The sequence below is a fragment of the Canis aureus genome, chromosome 19 (assembly GCF_053574225.1).
Source record: "Canis aureus isolate CA01 chromosome 19, VMU_Caureus_v.1.0, whole genome shotgun sequence".
NCBI classification, from domain to species: Eukaryota; Metazoa; Chordata; class Mammalia; order Carnivora; family Canidae; genus Canis; species Canis aureus.
Genome location: NC_135629.1, coordinates 15508150 through 15532287, shown reverse-complemented (window position 1 = coordinate 15532287; position 24138 = coordinate 15508150). Strand labels below are relative to the sequence as shown.

At 37.8% G+C, this 24138-nt stretch overlaps 1 protein-coding gene and 1 long non-coding RNA gene across 24 annotated transcripts in view; one reads left to right on the top strand and one right to left on the bottom strand.

Moving 5' to 3' along the window:
- The window catches only part of CNTN4 (contactin 4), a 927650-nt gene that overhangs the window by 796247 nt on the left and 107265 nt on the right, over positions 1–24138 (top strand). For all 13 annotated transcript variants that reach the window (XM_077858022.1, XM_077858031.1, XM_077858030.1 and 10 more), the window contains one exon: positions 866–1016. In XM_077858022.1, coding sequence (XP_077714148.1) covers positions 866–1016 — 151 coding nt within the window. The remainder of the gene's footprint in view (positions 1–865; positions 1017–24138) is intronic.
- Positions 1–24138, bottom strand: part of LOC144289691 (uncharacterized) — a 172076-nt gene that overhangs the window by 86049 nt on the left and 61889 nt on the right. For 4 of the 11 annotated variants that reach the window (XR_013357586.1, XR_013357574.1, XR_013357579.1 and 1 more), the window contains one exon: positions 13337–13440. The exons of 2 other annotated variants lie outside the window; for them this stretch is intronic. This is a non-coding gene — a long non-coding RNA (uncharacterized LOC144289691). Of the gene's footprint in view, positions 1–846; positions 978–8590; positions 8612–13336; positions 13441–19875; positions 20005–24138 lie in introns of those variants that run through there. 5 more of the 11 variants (XR_013357576.1, XR_013357583.1, XR_013357577.1 and 2 more) reach the window with 5 other exon arrangements.

The following is a 24138-nucleotide window of genomic DNA, read 5'->3' as shown; positions in this document are numbered from 1 at the left end:
CAAACTTCAAGGAGTCAGGGATTTTAAATATGGTAAAATTAAGATTCTAAGAGATGAATCCCTATTCAAAACAGATCCTAGATCACATTAATTCAACTTGGAAGAAAATGGAGATTTTTTTCAGAAAGGTGTTTTCTAAATTCCTTTGGAGAGAATACAGATATGTATCAATTGTTTTAGGAAAGAAATCATTCTTTAATATTATTTTCATGTAACCATCTGAGTTATAAAATGAATTTTAGAACATTCATAGTGAGCCTGGAATTGAGTTTTCTAAGAGCAACCCCCAGTTTCTCCTGCATGAGCCAAGCATTGCATTAGGCAATAGTAGTAGAAAGTTGTACAAAAGAAGAATCTCATAGAAGGTGAGGATACAGACATTTCAGCATGTTCTCTCATGGAGACATGCACAGAGTGCTAAGGGAGAGGCAGAGACAGAAACTTATCAAAGAAGGAATGCTTTAACCTACATCATCAGAAAAATGTCTTGTGGATTGTCTTGTTTATCTTTTCCTTATGCTTCCCTGAAATTTTAAAATTTTTATTCATTTGAACATGGAATAATTTTTAAGAGTCCCTCAATAGAGTGATGGAATGCTCTATATCTTGATCTTCACAGTTCAGTATGTCCAATTCATCGAGCTGTACACTTGAAACGGGTGTATTTTACCATATATAAATTATACCTCAATTTTTAATAAACCCATCAAAACGTACAGTGCTACTCCCTTTAAAAAAAATTAATTCTTCCCTTTGATGCCCAAGGGAACAATAAATGCATTGTAGAAAGAAAAAGGCTAAAGCATGATCTAATGTTTTTTTTTTCTTCCATAATAATTATTTTATTTTCTGTATTCTTTTCCAGCTGTGGGTCCAGATTTTTCAAGAACCCTCTTAAAAAGAGTAACTCTTGTCAAAGTGGGAGGTGAAGTTGTCATTGAGTGTAAGCCAAAAGCTTCTCCTAAACCTGTCTACACCTGGAAGAAAGGAAGGGACATATTAAGAGAAAATGAAAGGTACTATCTTGAGTTTTTTTAATATTTTATTTATAATAATTTATTTGTCTGTTATTAATAGTTCTAGAGGAAGAAATTTACTGTCTGCTGTTAGTGGACTAAATGTTAATCAAAGACCTGAAGCTTTGGGGAGAGGGTGGTAAATTAGCTGGTCTTTATAATCCTTCTTGTTATTAAGATTCTACAAAGCCCTCCCTACAGAGAGAGATTGCATGATTCCTATTGAGGATTGTCAGAGCTGCTCAAAGGTGAGCAGCTAGAAAAACATTTCTTAATTTTAGCTTAAAATTTATTTGTTGATTTACCCACTTTTCTCCATACTACTTCTTTTTCCTTAAACAAATAAATCCAGCATGTTTTTGCTATGACAACTTCTGAAATATTTGGCAATAGCTATTATGTTTCATTAGTCTCTTCCTTTTTGAGGCTAAATATTGCTAATTCCAAAACTCACTCTGCATATAAATAGTTTTGATTGTTTTAGTGACATCTTTTTGAAACAAGTTTCTTTTTCTTTATAAACTCATATGTATTTCCTTTTATAATGAATAACATTTAGAATATATATATGGGTTGTTTTAGGTCAAATTGTACCAAATAGCAGGTATCTCTCAGACCTTTTCTTGGCTGCCACCCCTATAAATATCCCCCATCCCTTTCTGTAATCTACTCAATCTGTTGGAAAATGGTAATTATGCATGAGTCTATGTCACAGCATTTACTTGCTGTATACATAATGATTTTAATTGATGCTAAAGGTCAAGTACTCAAGGATGCAATGTGGAAGCCTGTAAAAATGTATCTGTATCTACCCTTTACACCTGTACACCTTTGGATTTGCATATGCAAATTAGATCTTTGCACTGATGATGTTGTCCTTATTAATGATTTTTGCAAACAAACTTGATACGGTTTATAGATGGTGTATTCACACACATATTCATAATATATATCCCTTCCTGATTTCTGTTGTATTGAGAAAGCAGTATATTTCACTGAATACTGGCATGGTGTTCAAATTTGAAACCATACTTGGAACTTGAGAGCACAGTTTCTTATTTTGTACCCTTAAGGTTTATTTCCTATTTTACTTGTGTTTCCCAGAATGTGGTATGTAAGATTACTTTTAATAGTTATGCATTTACTTTGTTTATTAAAGCACAATTGAAATATAACTAGTATGTAACACTTGTAATGCTTAGACTAAGGGTACGTTGTTAAATTTAATTTAACAATGATATAAAGAAAAAGTACTTTAAAATAATATAGGTTATAGACATGTTAAAATCCATGAATGAATGAAGTTAGAGTAACATTACTGTAACAAACAACCTGCAGTGACTTAAAACCACAAACGTCAATTTGTAATTCACAATGCATTCCTATCAGGGGTCTGCAGGTGGCTTTGCTGCCCTCAACAGCCAAGTCTGGTAGAGTAGCACTCTCCTGAACATCAGTATTGCAGAAGGGAGAGAGAGTGGCCAAACATGCCACTTAAAGCTTTTGCCCAGAATGAAGCACTTCACTTTCACTCATGTTTTATTGGTCAAAACAAGTCACGTGGCTCTTCAAAAATTCGTTCCAGCAAAGAAATATAATCTTATTGTCTAGGAGCAAAAAGATAACCTAATGTTTTGAACAGTATTAATGACTTCTTTCTACTGCCATAGCTTAACCATTGTTACCTACTGATTAAATTACCTTTCAGAAAAGAGTATATCAATATCAATAACTCTGTTTGATGAGACTCCTAACTCTGGGAAACAAACAAGGGGTAGTGGAAGGGGAGGTGGGCAGGGGGTTGGGGTGACTGGGTGACGGGCACTGAGAGGGGCACTTGATGGGATGAGCACTGGGTGTTATACTATATGTTGGCAAATCAAACTCCAATAAAAAATATACAAAAAAAAGGACTCTATTTGATAAGTAAATTTAGTTTATTGTTTCTACTTCTTGAATTACCACAAAGCTTGACTCTCTCCAGTTTTCATTCTTTCTCCTACTGATTTGATTAATAGGGTTCATGTATTTCTTCAGCATTTATACGGCACTAAAAATGTATTTAAACTGAGGAAACTCCCCATCATTATCCAAATCTTGCTGTTTATCATCTCCACCTCCAGAGTCCCCAGGATGACCCAAACTCTCAGTATTAGCACTTCCTTCTCCACATGGGTGCTGTGTTCTCACAGCTCTGCTCCTTTCTTCTACCTCACTCAGGTTGTATTAAGCAGACAAACTGATTTGGATAATGTAAATGAGTCCTGAAGCTGGCCAGGTGTAATATAAAAGGGAATTATGGGATGCCCCATCCAAGGGAGACATCTGCCACTCAATTCTAGAATTATTGCTGCCATATGGAGATGCGGCTCAGGTGCCTCCCTATCTTTTTCATTCTTCAAGAGAAGCTAGAAATCTGGGCTTTTGTTTGAACTCTCTTAATTTTTAAATGTCAGGAACTCATGTTTTTTTATTTTAATGTTGGTACAATATGGGTCATATATCCATCAACCAAGTTTACTCTGTGAGTCACTGGATTTTAACTTCTGAGAAAGATATAAACTCAGTTGCACATCTCATAATTTCTGAAAAGGGTGAAAAATAGGAAAGATCTTAATATTTTCTCACTGGCAGAGAAGAAATTTTGCCATTTTTCTCCTTTTTTATGGTAAAGAAGAAAGAAAATTAAGTGGACAAGTGAGCAAAACAATGCATGAGTGAATATTTTTTAGAACTCCTGTTTTAGGAAAAGATTGACATTTTTAGACCAACACAAAAGGCAAAATTCTCTGTACCCAATGCTGAATTATAGTTTCTAATGCACTGACTTACTAGTCGTGATTCTCTTTTGAGATGTGGAATCCTAAGAATCAAAGGGCAAACCTTTAACCTTTCAGTAAAAAGTTATTAATATCATAAGTATAAAATACTGGTATAAACAGTGTTTTGGTGAAACAAAACATGATCAAGCACCTGATTTTAGTAATGTTCTTCCTAGAGTCTGTGTTTTGACGGACTTTGCCGAACACACTTAGTACATGATAATCAATTTCTTTTTTTAGCTAAGCAACTGCCTACAAATGAATTTACAATAAAAGTATGAAGTAACTGTTTTAAGTTTTTATCTTACGTAGTCATATGGTGGTATTGTAGTTATCCAGTGGATATAGATTCAGAAAGACTGATTTAATGTTAACATGTAAGCTATTTAGAAAATATTTGTATGTACTTAAATTGGTTTTTCGTGCCTTTAGAAATTTAAAGCATATTCACAGTGGCCTTCTCTATATGAAGCATCTAAAAGAAAGATTTAATTTTTAGCTTTTATAGCTTTGGAATTGTGAACATAAAAAAATTTCTTTTTCTCTTGTACACATTACCAGCTATCAGAGTATAGGCCATATCAGATATTTGTAACAGGTATGACCTGTCAAAAAGCCCGAGTACTTGAATCTTCAGGAAATGCCTATAGACACCATCAAAGCAGCAAAATTATTTGGATTAATTGAGCAATTACGCCTACTACCTGAATAATGTTGATAATTTTGTTTACTTTTACTTTCTGGATAGAAGGCACTTGAAACAGATTAGATTAAAGTTGATCTCTTAGAAACAAAACATCAAAATACAAAAGTAGCAGAATCATTAATAAAAACCTAGGATCCTAGAATTATAAGGAGCCTAAATCCATATTTCAACCAGGATGGGCTCTTTTGGTATAAGTGACGGAAACCCATCTCAAGACTGGCTTCAGTACTTTGGCTCACACATCTGAGAAGGGTGGGGATTGACTAGTTTAAGGTGTGGCAGGGTTCAGGAGCTCATATTGTTGCATCAGGACTCTGTCTTGCTCCCTTTGTCTCTCACCAGCCCTGCCTTCTGTGTTGACTCCATCTTCTGATGAGCTCTCCTCTCCTGGCAGTAGGACGGCTGTCAGCAGCCCCATGCTGCCTTCTTTTCTGGCTTCTCATAACAATTCCAGAATAGTATTTCACATAATTGAATAAACCTGCCTTCTTAGTGTTCTTCCCTAAACCCAGTACATTCAAGGAGGATGTGATGCACTGTGTAGGAGAACATGAGTCATGCCCATATCCTAAGTAGGCACATGGGAAAGCTCTATTTCAAGTCACATGGGCTGAGAAGGGTTTCCCCAAAGAAATTTAAGGTCCTACCAGAACAAGAGTAAATAAATGCTGGGTAGACAATAATGCCAACTTCCTACTGTAGTCACAGAGCCCACCTTCCATTCCAAGACAAGGGTTCCCCGTAATGGATGGACCCTTATCCTTACCTGGCTGCATCTAATGATGGAGACCTAACTAATTGTTAGAAGATTTCTTTCTTTCTTTTTTTTTTTTAATTTTATTTATTTATGATAGTCACACAGAGAGAGAGAGAGGCAGAGACATAGGCAGAGGGAGAAGCAGGCTCCATGCACCGGGAGCCCGACGTGGGATTCGATCCCAGGTCTCCAGGACCGTGCCCTGGGCCAAAGGCAGGCGCCAAACCGCTGCGCCACCCAGGGATCCCTAGAAGATTTCTTTCTTCATAATGTATATCCTTGTAACTTTCACTCATTGTGTTTCATTTCACTTTCTGAAGTTATGCTGACAAATCTGATTTTTCTCTACCCCAACCCTTCCCTTTGTATATACTGGCAGGCTATGGTCATGTCCTCTTTCAGTTCTTTTCCAAGCCTAAATGTCCCTGTTATGGTTCATAAGACATTATTTTTGCATCCTCTCACTATCCTGATCATTTCTTTCAGTGTCTTTCTAAACATATGCCGCCTAGAATTAAAAGCAGTATTAGTAATGGGAACAAATAGCTTTATTTTATCTCTGTAACAAAGTATGATGATTACTGTTATATGATGTCTCTAAAGAGGAAAAATTATCTTCAGTGAGCTTAGATTAGTAAGGCAGGCAAGTGTATAATACATCATAGAAAGACCACTCACTCCCAAAGGTTATTTTTAAAAATTATCTTAGTGCTTAAAGGGGTAAGTGTAGTTGACTGGAAAATCCACTTAGAGGAAATATTTTACTTCTCACTGAAGCTGAAGAAATGAGTGAAATGTTACTCTAGTTAACATTGTGTAAATAAAGACTTCTTAGTCTTACTCATGCTTGAGACTTTCCTTCCTCTCTTTTAGATGTTAGGCTAACAGATTATGTCAAGCTAATGGGTAATAACCAATATAGATATGCTACTGAATGTTGCTAAAAAGAATCTCAAGCTTAAAACCTGCGTGTCACAGGCCTGGTTTCAGAAGAGCAGCATGACTATTCTGTTTAACTAGCCAACTCCAGTTTTCTTCAATGAGTGAAGAATACATTGGGTACTTGCCATATGCTAGGCTCTCTGTTTGGTGCTGGGCAGAGAAAGAAAGAGGAGACATAAAACCAGCCCTCAAGATGCTCATAGACTAGTTCAGAGACCCAGTAGCAAAATAACAATATGTTTTTCAGTAATCCTCAGGCATATGTTATAAAGGTGATATACTGAGAAGGAACACTGAAAAATGTAGGCCAACAATGGATTATGGAGGCCTTGAATTTTATGTCTGCAGAGTTTAGACTTGAGCTAGAAGACCCTGGAGAGAATTAAAGGATGTTATGCAAGGAGTGCACATACAAGTACTGTAAAGGGATTGCTTTGCCTGCAGCATGGAAAAGAATCAGAAAGGAGCAAGATTGGAGAGGCAGAGAGACCAATTGCAGGCAGTAGTCTAGGATGGAAATGAAAAGGATGATGATTTGAGACTTTTGAGAGCCACAGAGACCGACGGGCTTTTAAAGGGCAAAATTTTAAAAGGCTTAATGATGGAGCAAGTAGAAAGATTTTATAAAGAAGGAGGGGGGTAAAAATGACTCCTAGGATTCTAACTTGAGCAGCTGGTGCCCAGTAGTGCCAATTGCCACAATAGTGACTACAGAAAGAACAAGTTTGAAAGGAAAAAAACAGATTAATATTAGCATGCTGAATTTGAGGTGCCTGCAGGTGGAGATGTCAGATTCAAATAGGAATTCTCATTCAAGTATTACCTACTCAGTAAAGATTTTCCCCACTAACCTGTTTAAAATTGTAAAATTCCCATCCTCTTTATCTGCTTTATTTTCTCCAGAGTTCTTATCACCATCTAACATACTACATATTCATGAATTCCCCACCCTCCACCCAATCAAAATGTAAATTCCACAAGAACAAAAATTTATGCCGATTTGTGTGTGTGTGTTCATGAGCATGTGTATTTTTGTTGCATTTGACTTAAACAATACAATATCTTACAATCCTGGAGATAAAAAATCTGAAGTGAGTCTCATTAAGTAAAATCATATGTTCCTTCTGGAGATAAAAATCTGTTTCCAGGGACACCTGGGTGGCTGGTGGTTGAGCATCTGCTTTCAGCTCAAGTGGTGATCCCAGGGTCCTGGGATCAAGTCTCACATCAGGCTCCCTGCAGGGAGCCTGCCTCTCCCTCTGCCTATGTCTCTGCCTCTCTCTGTGTGTCTTTCATGAATAAATAAATAAAATTTAAAAAAAGAAAAAAAATAATCTGTTTCCAGCTTTCTGGAGGCCACCTAGTTTCTTGGCTCCCTTCCATCCTCAAAGCCAACAAAGATGAATCAAGTTGAGCTTCCCCACATCACATAACTCTGACCTCCTCTTGTGCCTCCCTCTTCTTCCTGTGGTTACTTTGGGCCCTTTGAGCATATTTTGTTCCATTCTATAATAGTAGCATCTAGGACAATGCTAGTATAGAGTAAGTGCTCAGTAAACGTGTCTAATAGGAAGTTGAAGTATAGGTCTGAGTTCAGGAGAACAATGAGACCTAGATATCATCAGTAGGTAAAAAGCCATGGTGTGGGTGAATTCATAGAGAGAGTTTTGTCAAATCAAAGCATCTGTGAATCAGAGGAAGAAACCCTGATGTTTCTTCAGGCCACATATACAGAATGGTGGAAGCAGAGCCTGATGTAAGGATTAAGAAAGTAGACCCAAAGGCATAGAAAAACAAATAGGGGAATGTAACAGAAACCAAGGAAGCAGCAGGGCTCAAGAGGGAACATGCATTTGGTGCTTTCAAAAGATCCAACCAAATAATAGATCAAAGATGACCACTGGGTTTTGGCGTCTCGACACCACCTGGGGCAGAACACTTTCAGGCCACTGTGGACCACTTTTGAAGACACAGTAAAATTGTATAAACATCTATATTCTTAAGCAGTTCTTCACAGACTATAATAAATGTTTCGGTTTACCTGATCCCCACAGTCTAATCAGGTCAAGTCTGGCATTCCATGAGAATATTCAACCCATATAGGAATCAAATTCATATTCATGTCTCCTACCTTAGAGACACTGAAGTCTGCTCTGAGGTGAAATTAGATCATGGCCCTAATATGCCTCTTCTCCCAAAGGCCTTTAGAAGAGTTGAAATTCATGTAATACATGGAGGCAAATCCCAGCACAGGGCTACAAAACTCCATGCTGTATATAAAGTGTGAAAGCCTGGTTTGAAGACTCTGGCAGTCTGGGATGCAGAGCAAATGTGATGGCAGGTATTTGCCCAGAAGGCCGATCGAATCCTAACGTGGAAAGGAGAGTTTATTGCTTCAGGCGTTCTGTTTCTCTTCTGGAAGCACAGTGTCTATATATGCGCTTTTAATGAGAAACCTGTACTCAGGATATCTCTTACAGTTGCTGCAGAGTATTATAGCTCTGTTATTAGGAATTCTGCCCTGGGGAACAATTATGTTATTGCAATAATTAGAGGCAGTTCATCTCCATAATAATGGAAATCCTGCCTTGGAGGCAAAACAACATCAAAGCAACATGAGCATCATTGCTCTAGATAGAATCTGTTGCCTTGCTTATTATTGGTAGTACTATATCATTTTAATTTTGCATGTGCATTTATAGAAATAGAGCTTATTCTATTCTCCAAATTCAGACCTAGAACTTACCTCCATTGCCTCAGTTTATCTCTCCTAGAGCTGTGGGCAAAATTGTTAGGGCTTTAAGTCACCTGAAGTGCAGTTTCAGAGTACCTCAGAGTACTTTAGTACTTCAGAGTACTAAATTCAGAAGAATTTAGAGAGATCTGTTTTTAAATGTAATGATATACAGACCCAGCGCTGCAGAAGACTCCATGAATTTATCCTCAGCCACAAACCTTTTCTACCTCAGTAGAGTATGTCATGTTGTATTATGGTCAGGGGTTAAACTGATGGCCAAATTCAGGCAGGGACTATTACTACCTGTTCAATTCATGTGGGCATGGTATTGGTTATGCCTCAAGACATGCTTGGAAGAGAACTTAATTTTTCTGTGGAAGTATCTGAAATAAGGCGCTGTAAAGGCAACACTTGATTAAAAAAATTTTTTCCAGGTGTCTCTCACATTAATCCTCTTTTTGTTAGTCAATCCTCTGTCTGTGTACTCATTTCTATTCTTATTATCTCTTGTCTGAACTTTGCAACTATTAAACTAGCCCCTTAACTGGTTTATTTGGAATCAGCCCTCACTTATATCTTCCCCAGGATGCGACTTCCCATATCACATCTCTGATAAATTCTATCCAATAAACTTTCATCACACAATTCCTCTGTACAAGACATATTTGAGATTATGAACATAACCTAATTTAAATTCAGGTTCTACAGGTGTCATAAAAAGAGGTATGCAATTTCTACAGTGGTTTAAAGGATAAAGACTTTTCATCTTATTACAGGTTTAAATTGTATTTTTAACAATATATAAAAAATCATTTTATAGTCTTCAACACATGTACATATACAGGTATTTATATGTGTGTGTGTGTATATATATATATATATATATATATGAAAAAGCCTGGAAGGAATTTTACCAAAATGTCAATAATCATTTCCCTGGGAGTTGGGACTATGGACTTTTCTTCCTTCCTTCTTTTCTTCTTCCCTCCTTCCATCCTTTCCTTTTTCTTTTAAAGTTATAAATTTTAGGGGATCCCTGGGTGGCGCAGCGGTTTGGTGCCTGCCTTTGGCCCAGGGAGCGATCCTGGAGACCCAGGATCGAATCCCACGTCAGGGCTCCTGGTGCATGGAGCCTGCTTCTCCCTCTGCCTATGTCTTTGCCTGTGTGTGTGTGTGTGTGTGTGTGTGTGTGTGTGTGTGTGACTATCATAAATAAGTAAAAAATTTTTTAAAAAAAAGTTATAAATTTTAGGGCAGCCTGGGTGGCTCAGCGGTTTAGTGCTGCCTTCAGCCTAGGGCCAGATCCTGGAGACCCGGGATCGAGTCCCACATCAGGCTCCCTGCGTGGAGCCTGCTTCTCCCTCTGCCTGTGTCTCTGCCTCTCTCTCTCTCTCCCTCTCTGTGTGTCTGTCATGAATAAATAAATAAAATCTTTTTTAAAAATAATAAAGTTATAAATTTTATATTTATGAATATGATTACTTCATTAATGTTCATTTCCCATAACAGGCTGAGGGAGTCATGAGGAAAAGTGCCTTGTGTGTGTGAGCATACTGGTACCCCAGCTTCTGGTAATGTGCCTAAAGTACTCCAAATACTCAATATTTGTGTATAAAATGAATGAACCAACCATCCAAAAATCATCCTTTGCTTGGAGGAGATTGGTGAAGAAGGTGGTGGTGGGATACTTAAGTGTAAGGAGCAGCAAGAATGAAATATATTCAAAAGGAAAATAGATATGAATGCATTAGCAGAGGGAGATAAGGCTGCAAATTTTCTTGGAATCAGGCTTCAAAAGGTATTGTGTGGCAGTCTGAGGAGTTTGCACTTCACTGAGGAGCACCAGAGTTAGGGAATGATTTTGGCATGGGTCTCCACACTTCCTATTAAATTGTTTCCTGTCCTTGATCAGTTGAGTTCAGAGTGTGTACTCAGATAGGATGTGTTGTGATTTACTGTGCACCCATCTGAGAAATCACTTGACCTTCATAGGGCAGTGTTTCTCCGTCCATAAAGTGGAGCTCCAGAGGTAGTTTCCAAATCAGGTCTGCAGACCAGGGCTAAGCTTACTGCTGCAAAACCAACAGAGGTACATTTAAAAATGAGAATCCCACTCTTAAAAAAAAAAAAAAAAAAAAAAAAAAGGAATCCCACTCTTCTTCTCCAAAGATTCTTTCTAAGGAATTCTGAGATGAGACCCGGGAACATGAATTTGTTTTTACATTTCCCAGGTGATGCTAATGCACAGACAGGTGTGACACTGCAGCAGTGGCTTCCCATTGACCTCAGGACAAACAGCCCATCACATGACCAACAAGACCCCTACACTGGTCAGGCCTCTGCCCCACTCTTCTACCTGCTTTCTCACTTACTTGCCTTCAACCTTACTTCTTTTTTTTTTTTTTTTTAAGATTTTATTTATTTATTCATGAGAGACACAGAGAGAGAGGCAGAGACACAGGCAGAAGGAGAAGCAGGCTCTCTGCAAGGAGCCCAATGTGGAACTTGATCCCGCATCCCGAATCATGCCCTGAGCCAAAAGCAGACGTTCAACTGCTGAGCCACCCAGGCGTCCCTCAACCTTACTTCTTAAGCCATGTGGACCTCCTGTCACCTCTTCAAATGGCCTTACTCCTCCTACAACAAAGCCTTCAAACATGCTGTTCTCTCTGCCAGAAATGCTTTCATCCAGGACTTGATAAACTATAGCCCACAGGCCAAAATCCAGTCTGCCACCTGTGTTTGCACAGCCTGCAAGCTGAGAATGGTTTTCCATTTTTAAATGCTAGAAAAGAAATCAAAAGAAAAATAGCATTTTGTGACACATGAAAATCAGATGAAATCCAAATTTCAGTGTCCACAAATAAAGTTCTATTGGACATCACCCTACTCATTCATTTACAAATTATCTAGGCTGCTTTTGCACTACAAGGGCAGGATTGAATACTTAAGATAGAGACTGCCTAGCCTGCGAAGTGTAAAACATTTACTTTCTGGCACTTTACAGAAAAGTTTACCAACCCCCAAGCCAACTCATGGCACCGTGCTAACGATGTAGGGTATTAAGACCCCTTCCTAGGGGCACCTGAGTGGTATACTTGGTTAAGGACCTGACTCTTAGTTTTGGCTCAGGTTGTGATTATGGGTTGTGAGATCAAGCCCTGTGAGGGGCTCTGCACTCAGCACAAAGTCTACTTCAGTTCCTCTCTCCCTCTCTTTCTCCTTCTGCTCCTCTCCTCTACCTCTGAAATAAAATTTAAAAATAAATAAATAAAATATCTTCCTAGTGATAAGACCTAGGACCTTCCCTTTGCTTGGTTATTTTTACTATTTTTATTTTGGTTTGCAGTGCCTTTTACTAACTGTTTGTGACTTAACCTTTTTTTTTTTTTAATTTAAATTTTAGTTCATGAACATACAGTGCGATATTGGTTTCTGGAATAGAATTCAAATGATTCATCACTTAGAACACCCAGTGCTCATCACAGTAACCTCTTTAATCCCCATCACCCATCTAGCCCATCCTCCACTCACCTCCCTCCATCACCATTCAGTTTTTTTCTCTGTCATTAAGAGACTCTTGTGATTGTTTCCTCCTCTCCTGTTTTTCTTTTCCTCCTTCCCATATGTTTCCTTTCTTAAATTTCACATATGAATGAGATCATATTTAACCTTTTGATTGAATTATAACTTCCACTGGGCCATTGTAATGCAAAGTAATGTGGAAGGAGATTTGGTTGGAGTCCTGAATGCTCTCCTTTCTTTCTCTAGAGCAGTGGGTCCCAACTTATACTGGGAGAACTACTTTTCATGCCCCCAAAGCCTTAAACTCTCTGGAAAAATCAGAGTAGGGGGAGGCTTAACGGTGAAAACATAGAGGATGAAGGATGTTGGGGACAGAGGGGAAAGTACATACCTGAACCTCTTGCCCAAATTTCTGGAAAAGCAGTAAAACAATGAAGTGATAGGAAATCTTCATTCCTACTTCAGAGTCTGTACTTTACATAGACTCTTTTACATAAGAGTTTTCCTTTTAATTTCATGATCATAAAAATTATAAAAGTCTAGTTCAGTTGAAGGAGGAGAGAAGATAGCAATCATGACTTGCTTCCTAGGGTTTTATAAAATTCAGCTATTGTGACAATGTATACACCCGTGAAACAATTTGGAGACCATCAGTGAAGTATAAGTTAATAGAGCCCAAACAGAAGGACACAGTAGTGCTTAAGGGAACAAGAAAGAGACTCTCAGAGTCAGGCAGAATCAGGCAAAATTGGCTTTGAATAGAAAGTGACTTTAGGCTGTTTTAAAGGAAATGATCCACCAAGAGAGGCAGAGGAGGAACAAGGATCTCACCACACTGGAGCTCATGCGCAAGCCAGATGAAGTAAAAGACATGAGCAGATCTTGTACAGGAATTATGAGGTAAGAGGGATCCAGCCAGGTAGAAAATCTGGTATCTGTAGAGTCAAGATGGAGGAAATGGAAGAATCAATAGGGAGATTCTTCAGACTCTAAACAAGGGATCATTAGCACCACAGAATAATGTTATTGAATATAAAATAATAGTGACAGAAACACTGTGATTCGGCTTGGCTCTAAAGAAGCTCAGAAATCTGTAGCTAGTAAGTCAGAATGTGACTTTAATCTCCTTTTGTGTCGCTTGTGCATTCATGATTAAACCTTGGGCTTTGGGAATCCTTGGGCATCCAGGATACTTATTACTTTGGCTCTTTTCATGTATTTTTTTGTTATCTTGTGACCATGATTTTTATCCCATTTGTTGATAATAGTACTAGCAACAACAACAATACCTAGCTTTTTTTTTTTTTTTTATTCTTTATGATACCTTCTGCTAAACACTTTGTATATGTTCTCTTTTAGTCCTCAGGAAAACATCATGAGATCAATCCTATTGGTAATCCTATATTTTATTTTATTTTTTTAGATTTTATTTATTTATTTATTTTAAAGAGAGTAAGAGAGAACAGGAGTGGGGTGAGGGACAGAGGGAGAAGCAGACTACCCACTGAGCAGGGATTCCTCATTCGGGGCTTCATATCGGAACTCAGGAATCATGACCAGAGCTGAAGGCAGGCACTTAACCAACTGAGCCCCCCAGGCACCCTGGTAATCTTATATTTTAGAAAGAAAAAAAAAAAACCTAGGCTCAAAGAGGGTATTTATCCTACCACAGGTTGCAAAACTCAACAGAAACTACTGTTGAGTTAAATACCATCTACACTAACTACTAACTACTACTAACTACTCCCAAACTAGACAAACTAGAGAGCTGGGATTCAAATCCAAGTATTGGGCAGCCCGGGTGGCTCAGAGGTTTAGCGCCACCTTTGGTCTGGGGCGTGATCCTGGAGACCTGGGATCCAGTCCCACATCCGGCTTCCTGCATGGAGCTGGCTTCTCTCTCTGCCTGTGTCTCTGCACCTCTCTCTCCCTCTCTCTCTCTCTCTCTCTCTCTTTCTCTCTCTCTTTTATTTCTCATAAATAAATACATACATACATACATAAATACATAAATAAAATCCAAGTATAACTTATACCAGAGGCCATGTCTTTACCAGCTTTGCTAGAAGGAACAAGCATTCAATGCTTGTCTCTACTACAAAGAGAACATGAACTCTGGTGATAAGTTAATAAATTATTAGTAAAACTAAAGTACTGCTTTCATTACCTCTCTTTTAAAACAGTAGAATATTGCTGGTGCCTTTAATATGGATAAGGTGACTGGCCAGAAGAAGCTTTTACTGTTACTTGTTTCATATTTTTAATAATAAATTGGCAGCCTTCAGATCCACGGCTTTATAGTTTCCTGGGAGGAAGGAGACATGGTCTGATTTCAGGGCTAGGTTAGAACCATCTAAGTCCCTTAGAGAAGAGGTAAATTAAGTCCTTGAACTACCTCAGCAGTGCCTTTGTTCAGAGAAAATAGCTCTGTAGCGTCAAATGGATTTAAGTGATCATGAAAATATTCAAACCAAAGTGGCATGTAATTAAGAGCAATTAGAACTGAAGTGATGTGACTGGATATTAAAACCAGACATGCAGTGTTTGTGCCTTCTCAGTAGACACAAGGCAGATAATTTGGGCTCCTCCTAACTTTGTCATCTCTAGAAATAAAATCTGCTAGACTGCTCAGATGTATAGATGCTATGTAAATATTGAAGGTCTAGGATCATATACTATGTTTGACCCTATATTTCTGCTGTATAGTCTTATCCTCATATTTCAGTCACAGATATGCCAGAGTTAATTAGATCTCTACTAGTAAATATCCATCATAGTGTTTCTAAATCCCTTTTGCCAAATGATCTAATTAGAGCAACACTTGGCTCTCTATATAATTACAACATATGGCACCTAGAGGGTACATATAGTAGAATTATAGGTTTCCTGATGAGAAATCCAGGTGGTGAGTAAAAGACTCTATTAAACAAAGTTGGTGTGTGTGTATATGTGTGTGTGTGTGTGTGTGTTTTAATGTATACAGTCCCTCCTACTCTCCCCAGAATAAGAAATATTTTGTAATTCAACCATCCTTCCCCCATGAAACAACATAATTATATCATAAAATGGGAGTTTTAAAATTTAAAAGAAAACAAATAATTGATAATATTAGCATAAATTATTTAACCCTCCATGCCTTTAAAAATTATCATGTATAGCAAATTGGCAATGCTGGAAGCAGCTCAGTGTCAATGAATTATTTGATGGGATATATTCCTCCATCAAGCAAGATCACTTACCTAATATATAACAAAAAATGGGACTGAATCCCTCAGCCGATAAGAAAGAAGAGTTTCTTAATGCCTATTTATCATCTCTGGAAGTAGATAAACCAGTTTGGGAAGATGATAAACTCAGTTTCAGTCTATTGAATTTGAAGGGCTTGTCACGTGGTAGTATTTTGGAGCCTGCTTGCACAGGCTTGAAAGAGCTGATTGGACACTTTTCTTCCCAGGTCCATGTTACTGATGTCACTTTGGTAGTTTGACATTGACCAAAATGGGAATATTCACACCATGGAAACTGGCACAAGTCAGGACATTTTTTCCACAGAGAAAGAGTGGTTAAACATTAACCAGTAAATCATTGCTTGTGGGACATTGTACAGACAGTTTGGAGTTCGTGAGACAGATCAAGACTGGAAACATAGCTTTCCAACTCATCTTTTTTGAAGTGATATGGGTGAATAAGGTTCACGGAGAGAAGATGGAAAACTAAAGTGCTCTGAATAGACTTTTCTGAATTGTGTCAAGTGCAGAAGAGAGAGAAAGAAACCAAAAAATTCATCAGAAAACTAAGAGGAGAACCAGGAAATTGGAGTGTTGTGAAATTCTAGATGAGAGAGTGTCATACATAGGGATTGCCAGATGTCACTGAGAGGTCATAAAGAATGAGGACGACCAACTATATATATTTGGTGTGGTGATAATGAAGTCAAAAGTAGACTAGAAAAAAAAAAGTAGACTAAAAATAAATACTTTCAATAAGAGCAAAAGCTCTACTGGGTGGATGATAAGCAGCTGGGTGCAGAACTAGTTTTTGCAGATGTTATGTAATCAAAAGAGGATGTTTGGGTATACTGGAGGAGAGTGACATATTTGGGGCACGGAGCCTTACTCAGACGAAGAACACTGGAGTATATTTATAGTCTGAGGAGCTCACACTGGTAAAGAAGGAGTTAAAGATATAAGGGAGGGGAGATGATTCTCAAGGGGACAGAGGGATATTGGATATGAAATAAATTGTTATGGGAAAGAGGGATGAACATGTCTTCTCTGACTGTGGGAAGGAACAGAGGATGGGCAAGGACACAGAGTAACAGTATGAAAGAGAAAGTTGAGGACTTTCATGTAATATGGGCTTGACCATGATTTCAATAAAATGAGAGTCAATGTCATCTTTTGAAAGTGTGGATGTGGGGTAAGGGGGGCAATTGTGTGCTTCAGAGAAAGACATCTGGATTGTCTTCTGTGGTCAATACTATAGAAATTAAAATTTGGATTGTGCTTTTCATATTTTCAGTTGCTTTCACATATGTTGACTTTCCCACATATTGATTTGCTCTAAAAAGTTTTATTCCAAAAGAGGTGGTTTGTTCCAAAGGATGCATAAAGTTGTTAAAGAAAAAATGAGGCTTGACTGCTGTTAACACCAAGAAAAATGTTTTTCAGGTGAATTCAATATGTTCTGACTCCGAAAAAAAAAAAAAAAAAGAAAGAAAAACAATGTACTTTAAAATTACTATAGCCCTTTCTCATTTTCTCAAGGACTCACTCCTTCAGCCATCCCTGCTCTTTCCTAGATTGTCAAACTCTCCTTCCTCTTTTGTCTATTAGAACATTCTGGTCAGCATTTGTTCATCTTCCTTATCTGCTTTGCCTCCTTTTTTCTACCTCCACTCTGTCCCTAGGCGATCCTGTCTCCTTCCATGCCTTTAAATACCATCTACACTAACTACTCCCAAATGTACATCTTCAGTTCCTTATCTACCCTGAGCAATATGGGCTTAACACGTCCAAAACAAAACTCACTGCTGCCACCAACCTCCACCCTAAAACCTGTTCTCCCAGTTACCTCATTCTCCCTCTTGTTGCTTAAGCTGGAAACATAGAAATCATCTCTTATTTCTCTCTTTTCAACAGCCCATAAATCCAGTATATTAGTAAACTTAGAAAATTCTACATCTGTAGAATATATGGAATCTATCCCCTTTTTCCATCTGCACAGCCGGTACCCTGGCCCCACCACTATCCTCTCTTGTTGGATTATTGCAGCAGCCCCGTCTTAGTCCATGAAGACTACTATAAAAAAATTACCGTAGACTGGGTGGCTTAAACAACACACATTTATTTCTCACAGTGCTAGAGGCTGGAAGTCCAAGGTCAAGGCACCAGCAGATTCAGAGTCTGATGAGAGCCAGCTTCCTGGTTCCTAGACAATTGTCTTCTCACTGTGTCCTCACATGATGGAATGAGGGAGAGAACTCTCTGATGTCTTTTGTATAAGAGTGCTAATCCTATTCATTGGGGCTGCACCTCATCACCTGATCACCTCCCAAAGCCCCACCTCCTAACACCATTACACTGTTAGGATTACAACATAAGAATGTTGAGGAGGCACAAATATTCAGTCCATGACACCTCCTAACTGACTGCCCTGCTTCTATACTCACCCCTTTCCAACCTGTTCTCTGCACCATAACCAGAATGGTCTTTTTAAAACATAAATCAAATCTCATCACTAACCCTTAAAATATAAACTAAGCTGTTGACAGTGATGTTCAAGGGACCACATGATCTGACTCCTTATTTTCTTATTTCTGGGTTCTGTTTCAGTAACCTTCCCTCACAGATCTTAAGAGCCAAGATATCTAAGGTCAAGTGTATCTTCTTTCCCATTAGATCACCAATGCCTACTTTCCTTTTCAATTCCTTCCTTGTAATTTGTGATTACACATGTGTATCTTATTCTACCTGACTATTATGTATCTTTCCCATCTGATGTGTAAGCTGGATGAGAACAGGACCTGGTTTTAGTCACTGCTTTTTATCCAGTGCTAGCACAGGAATACTTCTGTGAGATTTATTCAATAGTTGTAGAATAAATGAAGAAAGAAATCAATGAACATTGCACAAAGGATTGGAGGTTGCCTACAAAAACAATACAAGCAATAGAAAAGATATAAGTAAATAATTTAGGGTGTGGGAATAATGGGAAATTATCAGAAAAAAATGGAAAAGATCAGAAACAAAATTAGTACATGGAAATACACTCCATATAATTCATAGATTTGGATGTAGTTGTCTTGCTACCTAATCAAAGAGAGAAACATAATTAATTAAAAGAGCTATAGTGTTTATAAGATTAAAAGCAATTGTTTTGCCTCATAAGAGAACTTTAAAAAAATATTCTTCATGAGATACAATTACTATAGTAGATACAAAAAAGATTTCATAGATGTGGCAAAATTTTCATATAGTTGGCAAGTCATACATTGATAAAGGGCAAGTTAGTGAATTCCTTTCTGTGAGGTAGAGCCAACTATATACTTGGGTTTGTTTGTTTTTTAATGGAGAGGCTTGACCCACGGGTAAAGTTTTTAAGTATTTACAACAGTATTTTCTAGTTCTTGGGGTAGGATTGGGGGGGACAGGGACAGGGATGATGCATTTTGTGTAATGCAGTATTCTGCAATCAAGTAAGTAGGAAATGCAGGGTCTATATTTCAGACCTTCTCAGAACCCTTAGGATATTATTTGCATGGAGAATTTCCAAGAATTATGTTTCCCAAATTGGAAATGAGTTTTATTGCATAGAATACCTCAAGAGATAAGGGTTTTAGGAGGAAAAAATCTTTGGAAAACTGATGTAAGTGAATATATGTGTTCACTTACTTTAGAAATTCCATCACTAATTGTCATGGACAGAATTGCACTAAGGGCTGGCTAGAAGAAATTTCAATATTGTAATTACTAGCAAGAATATGAGATACAGCTGTTCTGTTACCAATTTTACAATACCAGTTTAGACCAGATCTATACTATAAAATAGGCCAAAGAGAATCATTAAGACACATGGTGGAATGCTACCTGAAGGATGGTACAAATATGCAATTTCCATGTGAGAATCAGTGTACAAGCTTTTGAAGCATTTAGCCCACATGTGATTCCTGTCCACAGAGTCAAAGATAAGGTATGCTGGGCAAAAGCTACAAACAGTCTCAAGTTTTTCCAGACATATTTTTCCACAAGAGTGTTAGGTATTATACCTGAATAGCTGAACTGAAAAGAGACCAGCTCTTTCTTTTTGGAATAATAGTATGAATGATACAAGCCTACAATTAGCTAAGGAAGAACAAAGCTTTATTCCTGGTTTCTTAAGGTGTGCAGAGGCTGAAAGTTTGAAGGTAGTTAAGCAGGAACACTCAGCAATTTCTGAGCGGTTTCATCTTCCTCTTTAATTTGGCACCCAGCAATTTATGTTGATTGGTAAATACTTGGCTATAAAGACAACAGTGGTATTCAAATCATTATACTATGTATTTTTAGAATGCTAGATAATATTAATAATGCTCAGTTATCTACCAAGTGGCTTGGAAGTGTTTGCTTTTTCTGGAAGGAAGACACATAGTATACACTTTGCCTATGGATATATGCATTTGTATTTATGATTATATAATAATGGGATTGTGGTCCTATTGTAAAACAAAACAAAACACCATTGATGAGCTATTCCTAAGATTTCTTTACTAATCACCTTTACTTTTATTATTCAAACAACCAGAGTCACAAGGTAAGAATGTAGCCCAAAGAAAAATGAATTGTATTTTGTTTTGCTTTGTCTTCTTTTTACTGCACACCTTCAAACATCACACTTGCTGTATTAAATTTATATTAACAGTAACATTTTGTGATAGAGTAGAAATTACACTTTCCATTTTATGATTGGAAGCACTGTAACACAAAATAAAAAATATTGAACCCAAATAACGGAATTAAAGCTCAGAATACTATCCAGCCTAGAACTCAGTAAACTAGCTCCTCCTCTATCAGAGCACATTCATTTGCTTTCTAATATTTCAAAGCCAACACCCATGATGTTGATGATGGAGCTTTTATCATTTCTACTTTCCATAAACCCATTTGGTATTTAATCGTGAATTTATACAGTGATTTTATTTCACTGAATACTGAACTCAATTAAACATCTACCAAAAACAAAGCAAAGCATAAAAGAAACTATGTATAAGCAAATAGTTTTAAATTTCAAATGGTCTTTATCCTTATTTAACAAATATTTGAGGCAACTGAATTGAAGTAAAAAAAAAAAAAATACTATGAACATTCCTTTGAAGCTTGTTGGAAGCCTGTATAAGGCTACTGTCTTAGATTGCATATCCTAGAAATAAACCCTGAGATAGAAAGTTGCACATAGAAGGTTTGCTAGAGAATATTTACTGGGGCTACACGAGGAAATGAGGAAATAACTGAGCAAAAGGAGAAGCTACCTGTCAATGCAGTTGCATTTGAGGCTTCAGCGAATCCCATTGATAGTTCTAGAACTGGATTGCCCTTCAGAGTGGTTCCATCTTGAGGCAAGGGGGACTGGTCTTTGAAACCCTAGATCACTAGTTCACCAGTCTCAGCCTATCACATAGAAGGGAGATAAGTTACCTTGTACAGGCAATTCCCCCACTACAGAGGGCTCTTCAGTGAGGGACATGGCTGTGAAGCTGTCAACAACCAAGACTCTTAGCCTAATACCTGTGACTTTTTTTTATGCAAATAGTGAGTTTCTTTTCTGTAGTTTGAATTGCATGAACAAAGCCCCCTTTAGTTAGCCTAACTGGATATATGCCCCTTGCCAAGAAGGTGGGTATATGTCAGCCCTGAAAATGAACGCTAAAAGAAAGAAAGAAGAATCTGTTTTACAAACATGACTACATGGATCCACATTCATTTGGAGAAGATTTTTTTGTTTGTTTGTTTGTTTTTTTAATAATTTTTATTTATTTATGATAGTCACACAGAGAGAGAGAGAGAGAGAGAGAGAGAGGCAGAGACATAGACAGAGGGAGAAGCAGGCTCCATGCACCGGGAGCCCGACGTGGGATTCGATCCCGGGTCTCCAGGATCGCGCCCTGGGCCAAAGGCAGGCGCTAAACCGCTGCGCCACCCAGGGATCCCCATTTGGAGAAGATTTGAATTATAGAAGTGTTCTCTACTATTCATATATAAGTCATAGTAAGTACACCATGTGTAGGGTCCAGAGATTCCCATCTTCCTTGAAGGAAATCTATCTTTTCATGGTGCTAAGGTCATCTCTGGTTCTGAGAAGTTAGGGTCAGATGAAGCAGGAGAGATTAATAGGCCAGTGGTTTTCAACCTATTTCTACTCCCCCAGCATACCTCAGGGCTGTAACACATCTCTGTCACAGGAAATGGTTCATCACACACTAATTATAGAAGGAAGAAAAAATGGTAAAGTGATGGAGGAAAGGATCCTAGGCAGAGCGGTGCCTGGATGGCTCAGTTCATTAAATACCTTACTCTTGGTCTCAGCTCAGGTCATGATCTCGAGGTCCTGGGATCGAACCCTGCATTGGGCTCTGCACTCAGCTCAGAGTCTGCTTCAGATTCTCTCTCCCTCTCCCTCCTGTTCTCTCTCTCTCTCTCTCTCTCTCTTTCAAGCAGGTAAATAAAATCTTTTAAAAAAACAATCACAGGCAGAATAGGATTTGAAAAATCTCTCCCAAACATTGTCATGCATGGCTTTTCAACCTATGGAAATGACTGGTTCCCCCCAGCACTTTTATTATACATTTAGTAGAAAAGTGGGGTTAGATGACTCATAGCAGCTCTCACAACTCAGTGTTAGCATATACGTTCTCATGTAACAATATGTATAAACTAAAGAAACCTCTTCCCATTCTTGTGCTGGCAGTAAAGCTTTATATCAAGAGTAGTATTTAAATTCTAGAAAGGTACCACCAGAAGGTCCCAAAAGTCATCCAGTCAAGAGTTCACTGAATCTGTTTTGCAAAATGGTTTTCTTTGGCAGGCATTGTATATTAGCTGGCATCATGTTTAATTTTCTTAAATTAAGTTCTAACCATTAAAATTTGGAATATGTCATGTAATCCAGATTTCTGACTTATTTTTAAAAACTGGATCATCAGTAACAGTCAGCCTGAATTTCAATAGGCAATAACTGGCTGGAGCTGAGAAACAAGTTATCTTTTTATCAGGGCATGAAATCTCCTGTTAGCCACACAACTTTGTACCTTATATTAAGATATAGTGTCAGTTGCCATTTATTATTGCTCTTGCATTATTGTTTTTCTTACAGTAGAGTTAAAATAAAAGCTACATATTTCTGGTATCTATTTCTCTATCAAAAAGTAAAAATAAGAAAGCTTGGCCAAAGGTCCATACATTTTAGGAAAATACAGAAAAAGAGTATATTTTCTTATGTTTACAATGAATATTCTGTTTTTCATATATAAGCAAAATTTGTCATGAAAACTTATTCTTACTTGTTTTATTCATTTATATTACCCACCTGGCCCCTGTAAGCAATGACATTTGTAGATCTAGAGCTAGCTCTGAACCTTTATGTAACTAGAGACAATTTGGAAGAACAAGATGGTTTGGAATCAGACTAGCTGTGGCAGCCTAGCCAAGAGCCCATTTTCTAATACACAGCACAGTGAGCTTTTCATTTTCCTATGAATGGTTAAATACTAGAATTACTGTGTTTTGTCTTCCCTGGAGATTCTGTTAATCCACTGGTGTTTTTCCTCCTCTTTTTGTCTTTGTTTCATTTGTCATACTGACATGCATGACAGGTTGTCAATTATCCCTCTTTCCAGATTATATTAAAATCTGAGCGTAAAAGGTCTATCCAGATCCCTCGCCCATTATAAATACCAGGCATCTAACAATACCCAAGTGAAGGTTTTCTCTGCTGTTTTCCTGAGCAGGTGGTTGTCAGCCTACCTTAGTGCTTGATAGATAAAACAGAGAATTAAACTTGCCTTTTAAAGTACGAAATTATTTTATTCTAACATTAATGTTCATATTAAACTCCTGTGCCATTAAAGCTATCTCTTTTAAATGCTTGTGCACTGGGTACATTGTTTACTCAATTTAATTTAGGGGAGGGAAGCCTCATACAAGGAAAATGGGTGTTTGAACTGGTTTTTACCAGTCACCAGCCATGTGAATGAGAGTCCAATTAAATAGTGGCTCACTAGGACTCGTATAATAGTAACATCTGTTATCTTAATTAAACAACTTACTATATAAAGGCGCTTTCATGGCTCACTTTGTTAGAGCAGGTTCTGACCTAGCAACTCAAGGAAGGTTTGTTCTCTTTGTGGCATTTGGTTGTCGGTGATGTTCCCAGTTGGTCCCATTATGTTTTAAAACTGACAGGTTTGTGATCTGCAAACATACACATATGTTCAAGCCCACAGAACCTGGGGGAAGGATGGAACTAAAGTTCATGATGCAAAGTAGAGGAGATAAAATAAGGAAAACCCTGAGTAGGAATTATTTATATTCATGCCAGCCTACTTGGATGTTATGACTCAAAGGAATGGAATAGGGAGGAGGGACAAGTAATGGAGGAGG